At 33.2% G+C, this 13,380-nt stretch overlaps 2 protein-coding genes across 2 annotated transcripts in view; one reads left to right on the top strand and one right to left on the bottom strand.

Annotated features, from left to right (window-relative positions):
- Window positions 1-10,012, bottom strand: part of LOC136033359 (vitellogenin-like) — a 71,572-nt gene extending 61,560 nt beyond the window's left edge. Inside the window, exon 1 of the mRNA XM_065714151.1 lies at window positions 9,748-10,012. Coding sequence (XP_065570223.1) covers window positions 9,748-9,982 — 235 coding nt within the window. The 5' untranslated portion in view covers window positions 9,983-10,012. The remainder of the gene's footprint in view (window positions 1-9,747) is intronic.
- LOC136032699 (girdin-like) overlaps window positions 1-13,380 on the top strand; it is a 149,073-nt gene that overhangs the window by 124,689 nt on the left and 11,004 nt on the right. The window lies entirely within an intron of this gene.

Raw genomic sequence — 13,380 nt, 5'->3', positions numbered from 1 at the left:
AGAAAAATTACAGCTTAACCAAAATATTAAACAGACAAATTGCCTCAGTTTAACCTGACTGTATACGAATAGATGTACAAAGCCCCTTTCCCTAACTTAAAAAGTACCTACTGCATTATTGGCACTTTACTTAAAACGAATTATATTACAAATATTTTCCTTTGTAGCCTACTTATTACAACATTGAAAATAAAATGAAATTTACAGTGAAATAAAATCATGAACTGATGAGCTTTCAGTAATTAATATCATTATATAGCAAATATTCAGTTTAATTTTATTAATTCTTTACAAGACTGTTCAATACACACGTAGTTTCTCGTAAAGCGCCAATGATCCAGTAGGCTTTATACTTTTACAGTTTGAGAAGTGGGACAGTAGTCAAATTCTTGTTTGTGCTGATTTTTGTTCGTTTTTAGCTTGATTTGCAGATTCAGTTTAGATTTTACTCGTTTTTATTCATTTATATGATATCTGTCGTATGTTTGTTTGCTATGATTGTTTATTTAATTTCTGTTTGTTTTGAGTTTTATTTATTCTTTAATATTAAAAGATTTTTGTTCATTTTAAGCTTGATTTGCATATTCAATTCAAATTTTTGTCGTTTTAAGCTTTGTTTTTTCATTTATATGGTACCTGTAGTATGTTTGTTTGCCATGATTGTTTATTTAATCTCTGTACGTTTCGTGCTTCATTTATTCTTTAATAGTAATTTCTGGTAGTTTTGAGTTGTAATTATTATAGATTTTTCTCTCTGCTGATCTTAAGTTTAATATGGCCTTAACTTTTTTTTTAACTTTTTTCGGAAAGTTCATTTTTTAATTAATTTTTGTTCGTTTTTGATAGCCAAAGTTTCAGGTTTTTCAAAATTCCCTATTCCAACATCAGATTTTTTTCAACATCAAAGTATCAAAACTAGTATCAAAGTAAAAATACCAACGTAACAAAGAATCAAAGTAAAGAAAGTATCAACGTAAACAAATTACCAAAGTAACAATTAGCAACTTGCATAAGTCATAGCTCTTTCTCTGGGGGCTGGGAAGGGGGCTTAACCCTGAAAGCGTAGTTATGTGGCCATTGAACTATTTTGAACAAAATGGTTATCTAAAAATTTGACTGGGTGTCTTTGTGGAAAAAGGGGAGAGACTGGTTACCGTTTGATCTCTTTTGACTCTTAAAAGTAAAGTTAATATTACAGTCCCTTCCACAAAAACCTTTTATGTTAACATTAGGCAACTTGCATAAGTTACAAACCTTGCCCTGTGGGGCTATGGGAGATTTTTCAACCCCCCTAAGCAATAGTTATTTGAATTTTGGATTATTTTGAAAAAATCTATTTCAAAATTTTAATTGGATGCATTTGGGGAAAATAGCGCGCAAGGGGGGAGGCTGGTTACCCTCTGCTCACTTTAGACTCTTTAAAAGGACAAAATAAATTTCAATTTCCAATCGAATGAGCATCCAAACCATTCAGCCTCCAAATTCAAAACCATAGTTACTCGACACCCGGAGTATTTTTAACAAAATGGCTATCTTAGAATTTAATTCGATAGCCTACAATTGGGGAAATTAGGGTGTGGGGAGAGCTAGTTACCCTCCAATCACTTCTGACTCTTAAAAAGGAGCTAGAACTTTCAATTTTTAATCAAACGAGCTTCCTCCAAAGTTTATACGACCACTTTCATAACAAGAGCTAAGAGCTCATATGGCACTTGTGATAAGACAAGAAGAGCTAAGAACCAAGAGCTCGTATGGTATGAGCTCTAACAAAATTCTAAGAACCAATAGATTGATTTAAAAGGAAAATCAGAGGCTTAATGCCGGTCGGGATTTAAAATAAGAGCTCTGAGTCACGATGTCCATCTAAATATCAAAATTCATTAAGATCCGATCACCCACTCGTAAGTTATAAATACCTCATTTTTTCTAATTTTTCCTCTCCCTTTAGCCCCCCCAGATGGTCGATTCTGGGAAAACGACTTTATCAAGTCAATTTGTGCAACTCCCTGACACGCCTACCAATTTTCATCGTCTTAGCACGTCTTGAAGTACCAAACTCGCCAAAGCACTGAACCCCTCCCCCCAACTCTCCCAAAGAGAGCGAATCCAGTATGGTTACGGCAATCACGCATCTACGACATTTGCTTATTCTATCCGCCAAGCTTCATCCTGATTCCTCCACTCTAAGCGTTTTCCAAGATTTCCGATTTCCCCCTCCAACTCCCCCCAATGTTAACAGATCTGGTCAGAATTTGAAATAAGAGCTCTGAGACATGAATTCCTTCTAAATATCAAATTTCATTAAGATCCGGTCATCCGTTCTTAAGTTAAAAATACCTCAATTTTTCTAATTCTTCCAAATTAACACCTCCCCCCCCCCAGCTCCTCCAAAGGGAACGGATCCGTTTCAATTATGTCAATCACGTATCTAGAATTTGTGCTTATTCTTCCCATCAAGTTTCATCCAGATCACTCCTCTATTAGCGTTTTCCAAGATTTCTGTTACCCTCCTCCAATACCCATGTCCCCGGATCCAATTCGAGCCGAAAATGGAGCATCTCAGACATAAGATACTTCTATATATCAAGTTTCATTAAGATCCGATCACCTATTCGTAAGATAAAAAATACCCCAATTTTCACGTGTTCTAAGAATTCCGGTTTCCCTCTCCAACTCCCCCCAATGTCACAGGATCTGGTTGGAATTTAAAATAAGAGCTTTAAAGCACAAGATCCCTCTAAATATCAAATTTCATTAAGATCTGGTCACCCGTTCGTAAGCTACAAATACCTCATTTTTCCAAATTACCCCCCCCCCAACTCCGCCAAAGAGAGCAAATCCAGTCCGGTAATGTCAGTCACGTATTCTAAACTTGTTTTTATTCTTCCCATCCAGTTTCATCCTGATCTCTCCGCTTTAAGTACTTTCTATGATTTCCAGTCCCTCCCCCCACTGCCCCCCAATGACGCTGGATTCGGTTGAGATTAAAAATAAGAGATCTGAGTTACGAGGTCCTCCTAAATGTGAAGTTTCATGAAGATACGATCACTCCTTCGTAAGTTAAAAACACGTCATTTTTTCTCACCATTTCAGAATTAACCCCCCCCCCCAATATATCGGATCCGTTCCAATTATGTCAATCAGGTATCTAAGACTTCGGCTTATTTTTCCCACCAAGTTTCATCCTGATCCCTCCACTCTAAGCGTTTTCCATGTTTTTAGGTTCCCCCCCCCCAATGTCACCAGATCCGGTCGGAATTTAAAATAACAGCTCTGAGACATGATATCCTTCCAAGCATCAAATTTCATTAAGATCTGATCAACTGTTTGTAAGTTAAAAATGCTTCATTTTTTCTGAATTAACCAGCCCCCCACTCCCCCCCCCCCAGATGGTCAAATCGGGAAAGTGACTATTAATAATTTAATCTGGTCCGATCCCTGATATGCCTCCCAAATTTCATCGTCCTAGCCTACCTGGAAGTGCCTAAAGTAGCAAAACCAGGACCAAGAGACAGACAGACAGAATTTGCGATTGCTATATGTCACTTGGTTAATACCAAGTGCCATAAAAACCTGATATGCCCCTGAGGCATAACTTACAACCCTTGCCCCGGGTTCTAAAGACTGTATCAACACTGAAGGCGTTGTCACATGGTCTTTGGACTATTTTGAACAAAATGGCTATCTCAAAAGTTAGATTGGACTCATTTGGGGAAAGGAGGGCGTGTGGGGGAATCATTTGCCTTCCGATAACTTTTGACAATTTAAAAGGGATATAGAACTGACTATTTCCAATCAAATGACCATCCTCCAAAGTTGATATGGCCGATTTTTCCATAGGAACCTTATGTGCCCCTGGGACATAACTTTCAATCCTTGGCTAGGGCTCTGGAGGCTGTAACAATCCCGAAACGTATTGTTATATGATCTTTGGATTTTTTTAACAAAATGGCCATCTCAAATTTTTAATCGGATGCATTATGGGAAAAAGAGGGCATATGGGGCATGTTGCCCTCTGATCACCTTTGGCTCTTAAAATGGGGAATGAGAGCTTTCAATTTCCAATCAAATGAACCTCCTCCAAAGTTTATATGATCATTCCCTTCCATAAAACCTTATATACCCCTGGGGAAGAATTTACAACTCTTCGTCCTGGGCTCTGTGGGGCCGTATCAACCCCAGAAGCTTTTTTATATGATCCAGGGACTATTTTTAATAAAATGGCTATCTCAAAACTTTAACTGAATCCATTTGGGGAAAAGGGCACGGGGAGTCTAGATGCCCTCTGGTCGCTTTTGAGTCTTAAAAAGGAAACTAGAACTTTCAATTTCCAATCAAATGAGCCCCCTCTGAAGTTTATACTACCACTCCTTCCATAAAAACCTTATATACCCCCTGGGCATAACTTGTAACACTTGTTCCTGGGCTCTGGAGGATTGTGTTCACCCTGGAGTTTTTGTTAGACAATCTTTGAACTATTATTAAAAAAATGGCTATCTCAAAATTTTGATGAGATTCATTTGGCTGAAAAGGGTTTGTTGGGGGCTAGTTATCCTCTGATCACTTTTGTCTTTTAAAAAGGTCACTATAACTTCTAATGTCCAGTCGAATGTCCTCCTCTGAAGTTTATAATACCATTCCTTCAATAAAAACCTTATATTCCCCAAGAACATAACTTACAACACTTGTCCCCAGGCGCTAGGGGGTTGGGTTGACCCTAAAGTTTTTGTTATCTGATCTTTGAACTATTATTAACAAAATCGCTATCTCAATATTTTTATCAAATACATTAGGGGAAAAAAGAAAATTAGGAAGGGGGGCTAGATTCCCTTCAGTTACTTTTGATGCTTGAAAAGAGCACCAGAACATCCAATTTCCAATCAAATGAGCCCCTTCTGAAGTTTATACAACCACCCCTTCCATATTCAGTGCTTGTGGAAAAAAAAAACAAAGAAATAATAAAACATTGCAGGCTTATGGCCTTTATTATAGCCATTGCCTCTGATTAATAAATGCAGAATTGCTGAAACCAAGCTTTACACAAGCTATAAACAAAACAAAAATTTGTTACGAGTTTTCATTCACCATCAGTAGCAATATATAAAATTATTATAATGCAAAAAAATTACAACTTAACCAAAATATTACAAATAAACAGTCTCAGCTTTGCTTGATAAAATTCAAAAGAAAATCAAAAATTATTATTATAGAATAGAATGGTATTATAACCCTTCCTTTTCTTCATTTCTTGAGAAAAGGATCTCTTCTGAGCCTATTTTAGTTCTCACTTTTAAGCATATTTCTTTTCAAACTGTTGTGTGGACTTTCATTCCATTTTTTAAGGATTACAAATTTCATCAATTATAACAAGAGCTAATTTCATTAATCGTAAAAAATCCCCTAGCAGGCATCCTAATATAAATAAGAGAGGGTTGGAAAAGATACGTTTATTTTTACCAATTGTGATCTATTTAAGAGGAAGGATATTGAAAATTTATGAAGGAGGGCTAAGCCACAGGCTATTACAAATTTCATCTATTATAACAAGAGCTAATTTCATTAATCGTAAAAAATCCCCTAGGAGGCATCCTAATATAAATAAGAGAGGGTTGGAAAAGATACGTTTATTTTTACCAATTGTGATCTATTTAAGAGGAAGGATATTAAAAATTTATGAAGGAGGGCTAAGCCAAAGGCTATGTAGCAGTAAATGAGTATTAAATGGATTACGATGTTGTATTTAACTAAATACTGTTTACAAAAATTGAAACTTTTAAATCTTCAGTGTATGCACTCTGTTGTGGTATATATTCATTGAACTTCAGAAGGTTATCATTGTTCATCAAACTATCTTTATTTGAAGTCAAATACATTTTTTATATGGTCATATATTACCTAATTTATAAACACTTAACAGAAGAGTAAACTGCAACTATACAGCTGTTACTGCATTCAGTTAACAAGTCCAACCAGATTGAACTACAGCTAAAACAGTTTTGAAACCAATTTAGTAAATGATGCAGCTACATTTTGCAAATGGTATGAATAAGTTTCTCTATAGCTTGGAATAAGCACGCGGTAGTTGTGCCGGTTTAGTGGGCATTAGAAAATATGCACAGAGAGGTGAAATAAATCACAAATTTTCAGATACAACAACATCCCACTGAAGATACATCCAATGTGGACTGCAGCTGATATTGGTTTCACAGCCTTACTGGTAAAAGATCTGATCATTCTTTTGACAATGTTACAATTTTGTCTGAAGGTTAGCACTGAATTATTTTCAAGTATTGTTAAATTAGGATAAATAATAGCTCTTTGAGCACATGTTCTTTGCATCTTAAAGACAACAGGTGAAACAGCTGAATAAAACTTCAAGAAATAAGTTGAAATATCCATTTCTGAAGATTCTTGAAAATTGTATTCATATAAACCTTGTCCAAATACTTTCTTGATATCAAAGTAATTAGCATCCAAAAAGCAATTGATTATCCAAAACAAAATTTTCCACCCTGCAAGGTGTGCCTCCCTAGGGAGGTATAGACAAGTCTAAGAGGAGAGGTTGAAAATTTTAGTCAGGATTAAAAAATAATGATATTAAAACTACACAGTCATGCAAAATATCTCAAGATGCTGAACAGTTGATTATAAGTTATGAAAAATATACACAGAATAGGAGATACACCAATTTTGCCAGTAGATGTGGTCAAAAGAATGCTTGGCAAATCATATGAAAGACATCTGCCACAAATCGCACAAGCAAAGTCAGTTATACCAGAAAACTTTAGCTTACCTTATTTAACTTTAATAAGTACAAAAGATAATATGGGATCTAATTCTTTCTGCATCAGTAAGAACATTCATTAAACATTTATTCCATAAAAAAAATTCATGAAAATTTATTCCATGAAAAAATTAAAATAAATTTTGAGTTCTTTCATTGTTAAAATGCAGATCTTTTGGTTTTCATGTTGAAGAGAAGAAAACAACTGAGGATTATTTTTTTATGATTCTTAGAAAATGATTGTCAAGATCCTGGGATTAAATAGTGCAGTAGGTGCACTTATTAAACTTATTGGTAAATAAGGAAGCTTTAAATTTAACTATTGGTTTAACTTTAGCTTACATATAACAAAGTTGATAGATGAATTAATCATATATTCAATGATCTTTGTAATCAATTAGTTTCTCAGATGTCCACTTCAAAATTTGTTTTACAAGTGAATGAAGCAAGTGATATAGCTAAATTTGTACATTTAATTGCATTTTTGATATGTTGAAGAGAATAATATAGCTGAATATATATTATTTTGCACATCTAATCCTGTCAAAGCCACATTCCATAAAATTGTTAATATTATTAACAACTTTTTGATGAGAGTGGTATATTGTGACATAACTACATTGGGCTTTGTATAGATGCTGTATATTCATATATATATATATATATATATATATATATATATATATATATATATATATATATATATATATATATATATATATACATTTATAATATATATATATACATTTATATATATATATAAATATATATATATATATATATATATATATATATATATATATATATACATTTATAATATATATATATATATATATATATATACATTTATATATATATATAATATATATATATATATATATATATATATATATATATATATATATATATATATATATACATATATATATAAAATTTTCAGCATGCATTGCCAATGAAATATTGAAATCTATTGCTGGATTTAAAGATTTAATATAGTATTTTGTCAAATAAAGTTTGTGATTCCAATAAAATTATTGGATAAAATATTATTCAAGAATGTGGATAGCAATGGAAAAATGTATGATAATGTGATTAATAGAAACAGGCTGTATATCTTAGAGTAAGAAAACCTTTTTTTAGTGTTCATATTAGTTTTGTAAATGCTCTAGGTCTAGCCTTCATCTGGGACCATCAGGAAGGGGTGGCACAACTTGCCAAAAACAATGGGGTATAATAGAGATCTTACAATGGTTTAACTGTTGAAGTGGTGCTATTATAGAAATTTTACAGTAATTTAACTTTTGAAGTGATGATTAGCTGTCCCCCTACTGGGTATCCTATCCTAGGATGCCCATTTCCTGAGACAGCAAAAAGCCCCAGTAAACATACAGATTATGGCATAATTTAGTAAGAACAAAAGTGAATATATCACTAAGAACAAAGAGAGAAAACTCAGTGAAGAAAGAAACAAAACAAGACTACAGCCAGTAGAGAAAAGATAAAAAAAAAAAAAACAACAATGTGGATATTACCCTGCATAAAATAAGGTGTCTTCAGCACAGAAGAAACAAAGATTACAAAACTAAATTAAACTAAAAACACAAAAAAAGACAATATTAATAAACTGCATTTGTTGCAATAGATCCAAATAGGTCACAAAATTGTGAAATAATCCTGTTTTTGCTATCATTGATACAATTCTCCTTGGTCTTGTATTTAATGTCATTCCAAGGTGATTTTGTAAAATCTTAGTATCCCAATTAACAACTGGTTCATTTTTTAGAAGAATGATATAAATTGGATCAATATCTAAATTTCCTGTATCCCTATTTTTGAAATATTAGCAAACTTTTCATTTGAATCACTGGATGCTTTTTGTATGATCTTTCATAATTCAATAATTACTTCTGAGAAAATTCTCCATTTTGAGCCCTTAAAGGGCTAATAACAGGAAATAGTCACCAAAAGAATTAAAATCTCTGTTCTATCAGCTAGGAAGTGGGTTTCAGCCACCATTGGATGTGTCAAATCTTTTAAATAAGGAAATAATTAGCTTGAATATTTTAACCATACACAAAACTTACAATTTTAAATATAATGATAGACCTAATAAAGTGGGGCCTAATCTTGGCTACATATTTAAAGCTCAATGTAAAAAAAATGCTATTTAATCTTTGACATGGGATCTTAAAGTTAGAACAATATATCCTAATCACAAACATACTCAACATTGGATAGATCTAACCTAAGACAAGTGTTGTGAAACGGAATAATTGCACTTAAATAGGCTTTGCTGAAGAGCTAACTTCTGTTTAAATTCAAATGTTGAAAAAGCATATTCTTTCCAGGATTTTAGTCAGCCAACCCAAAATGATTTAGTCCTAATCATCAGCCAGCTATCTAACCTTATAGGCTACACATAATGTATAACATTAGTAACCTGCTGTTTATGTATAAGAAACACACTTTTGAAAACAAACATCTGGCCAAGATTAGGAACTAGCCAAGTACTGATGGTCTTACCCTATATAAAAAATGATGTTAGTTTTTCTTTGATGTTATATTTGAGTGGTCTCAGACTCTTTTTGTAAAATGGTTTCAGGCAATTATGTTTTCTTAAAAACATTTTACTATAAAGACTAATGAAAATTATAATTATCATTATTGAATCGGTTGCAAATGGGAGCTGTTTCTTACTAGACAGTTTGGATTTTAAACATGTTTTTAAACTTTTCGCAACTATGGACTGTTTTACCTTTTACCCTTAAGGGCTCAAAATATAATCTGCTCCAAAGCTTTTATTGGACTAGGAAAGAGAATAAGAAAAGACATCAAGTGATGAATCCACTTTCATTCCAACTAACTTTTGTTGCAAAGTGCAAATTTACCAAAGCCCCTTGTGTTGTACATTACAAATTACTATCCAAGAAGAGATTCATTTTTTAAAGAAATGTATTACTTACATTCTGACTTAGGATTGATTTGGTTTCTTGAAGGAATGTCAAGAAACCCAAATGTGTCCCTTAAATCCTGTTCAATTTTCACACCAGCATTGAGCTGGCTGCTTTCTTCTTTACTCAAATGTTTACTCAGACATTTTCCAGGAAAATCAACAGTACTTCTATCTTTTTCATTAGGTTCTATGGGAGGAATTTGGCTAGAACAATCATTTAGATCAACTAGAATGCCTTCGTCCATTTGAAATTTTAAAATTTTTACTGTCAGGCAGCGTTGCCAATGCTAATGAAGCCAATAAAAAAATGTGACTTATCGCAACATCTGAAACAGACAAGAAGTATTACATACTTCTTGTTTGACAGAAAAATGGATTTTTTGGGCCCGTTGTATTTATTCCACTGGTGCAACAAAAATACTCATACATAATGAAAAACTGAGTTGATTTTAATTACAATCTGACTTTTTTCTCATAATATTTTGAATGGCAGCATTACAGTTCAGTCCAAAAATAAGTAGCAAGGAATCTTAAATCAATCTTGATTTGTGTATGAATGAGGATACCTATGAACACGAAAAATGCGATTGCTGTTTTGTGTAAAAGATGAATTACACGTCGATGCTAATATTTTGAGAAACCGTGATTATCACGATTCTATAATTCGATTTTTATCACTCAGTTCCGATCAAAATTCCTTATTGTCACAAAATTAATATTTACAAGAGATAAAAAAGAATAATACTGCAAAGAAAGTTGCGAATTCGACCAGGAAAACCGTTCCACCAATATTCAGGAGGGTGAAGGGTACATAGTGATCGCATTTGACGGTCTAAGATAAATTCCCTTCTAAATTTAAACTTTGTGTATATAAATATTAACAATATTAAAATATATTGATTCTAAATTCATCATAGTAACTCAAACAAGAAAAAAACAAACCCTTCCTTTGAATTCGACTGGATTCTTCTAAACACAGTGTATGCCTTAATAGGGGAGGGGTTTAGGAAGGGCTTATGTAATCGCCCCAAGTATTTTTTTTCTTTTAATAGGTGAAGTCAAATTAACTTTTCAACAATGGTTATAAATCATAATTTATTTTTATTTTTCAATATTTATATGATTAATATTTTATTTTATTTATTTGGTTAGGTTACAGAAAGTATCGTTTTTAGGAAATAGGTGGTTTCTACCAATTTCTGTTTCATTTATACATTTTGATGATCCCCTATATTGACCGTGTATTCACTCTTTCCCATGCTACTTCATTTTCATGCTCCTGTATTTTTCCTGTTCCGCTTCTTTTTTTTGTGATAAATCCTGTGTTTGTTCCCTTTTTTTAAGTTTCAATAGGTTTTAACAATGTTATGAAGTCGCATAAGCTGTTAGCTGTTTTGGCATGAAAAGAGCACCTGATACTTCAATACGTTGCTTAATATTAATTCTGCATGAAGTTGCCTAAGAAACAGAATTAAATCCGCGGAAGATACATTATTCTTGTTATTCATTATTCTCTTGTGATGTTTTTTTTTTTACTCTGCTTAATGCGTTCGCTCCACTTCTTTTGATTTCAATAGGCATTGAAAGTGGTATGATGTTGCATCAACGGGTAGCTGTTTTGAGATGAAAAGTGTCCAAATACGTAAAAGATACAAAAATATGCAGTTTTTTGACGAACAATCGCATCTTAATTTGATCCAATCATTAACTTTCAATTTCTAATTGAATGAGTCTTCTCCTAAGTTTCTATGGACACACTTTCTATAAAAGACTGCATAAAGTCACACCGTTCAATACTAAGTTTCTCCAAAATATGAGGACTTTGATATCCTGTTCTGTTTCATTACTAGTGGGTTGAGCTAGATCTGTTTTTTTTTTTGGGGGGGGGAAAGTAAGAAACGAAAATTCTGTTTCCCTAGCACACAGAGGTGTACAAACTATGATTCTTTTCTTATGTTTGTCGCCTCAGAAACTCTCTTGCAAATTAATTGTAATTAATTAATGATTTTGAACCATGGAGCCAGTCCAACGGCAGGCCTAAGAAGAAAAAAATTTCCATTGTCAGTATAATTCTTGCGAAGACTGGAAATAATATTTTGCTGCCAACATCAAGAGACCAAATACTGATCTTCTTACACCCCACCCTCGTAAAAGGTAACTGTATGCATTACTTGCTTGCCTTCATGCTTCAGGCATAAAAAAGTATACTCCCCCTGAAGACTAGAACCGACCGAGTCTGATTGAAAAGGTACTCTAGAGAAACATCAGCTTTAAATAATAGCATCAAATGATTGTCTTCAGATTACTGAATAGCTTTGAACTCCAATGACTGGATTTCACGATTTAACTTTTTCCTAAGGGGAACAATATAGATGACGAAAGTATTACCCATTCCCGTTTCTAATACTTATAGACCCGACTTGGCAGTGAAACCCGATTCAATAGTGAGAGTTCCCAATTGTAGCTAGTGCCAGATTGTCTAACAGGAAACAATGGAAAATGAAGTGACAACCAAATAATTTTTGAACTGATTTTGAGCGATAATTTTTGGTTTCAGTGGGTTTGTGTTGGATCAATCAGACTTACTGTAAAATTTCAATTCTATAGAAGTTACTTTTCGTTCGCTATTACATTTCTGACAGCATATTTACACCTTATACATTGGTGCAAATTCATGAAAATCTTAGGGAGACCTTAGTAACTCTGGAGCTATTGGTGGCACAAAAGGTGTCAACAATGCCTTTATTCGTCCGAAAAGGTTGACTTCTTCCTATTTAGGTACTAAGAAAGGAACAAGGGAGAGCACGTCTTTAAAGATATAGGAGGGGAAGGAGTATGTCGTTTCTTTTAATGAAGATCCCAAAAAGAAATATTTGTTAATGAAAATATCAGAAAAATCAATTTTTCAAAATCTTGGGTGGGATAGGGGTGGAAAATTCTTGGGGGGATGCCCCATCTTCTTTTTTACGGAGGTAAAGAGAAAAGTTGAAATTTAAAATTAGCAAAAAACTGCTTCGCAGATTATACAAGATGAATCTACAAAATTAGCCCAAAAAAACTGAATCATGATGTTTTTCAATAATAATAAAATTGTGAATACGGATGCTTTATTAAAAACACAAAGCAAATCCACTAAAAACTAGAATTTTCTAAAAAGAAAAAAAAAATCCATAAATGGCCTACAAAAACATGCACGAGACTAATTTACAAGGCAGTCAATAGTCTTTCGTCTGTCGCGATATCGATAAATTTTTGTATACAATCCCAGTTCTCTTAAAAAAAAGCTCAGCAAGCTCCGTTTTCAATATAGTACTAGTAATTAGAATTCTACCAATTATGGAGAACACCACAGGCCAATTTATTTGAGCTGATTTTGTGGATTTATCTTTATATAGCTAATAGTGTAGATGTGTATTTTAACAATCTGGATGCACATAGCGTATTTTGAATTATTTCAATAGCCCCTGGAAGTTTCAACTTAATAGCCAAGAAATATTGCACATCCGCCGTTTTGACAACCTAAGTGCATATACTATCTTTAATTTTGTGCCTCATAATCTCGACTTTCTCTGAAAGTTTCAACTGTTATTGAGTTTTGATTTTCTTGGCCTAGAGACCGATCTTTAAGAGTTTTGAACACGGC

The sequence above is a fragment of the Artemia franciscana genome, chromosome 11 (assembly GCF_032884065.1).
Source record: "Artemia franciscana chromosome 11, ASM3288406v1, whole genome shotgun sequence".
NCBI classification, from domain to species: Eukaryota; Metazoa; Arthropoda; class Branchiopoda; order Anostraca; family Artemiidae; genus Artemia; species Artemia franciscana.
Note: the sequence above shows the minus strand (reverse complement) of the source record. Positions and strands in the feature narration are given on the sequence as shown.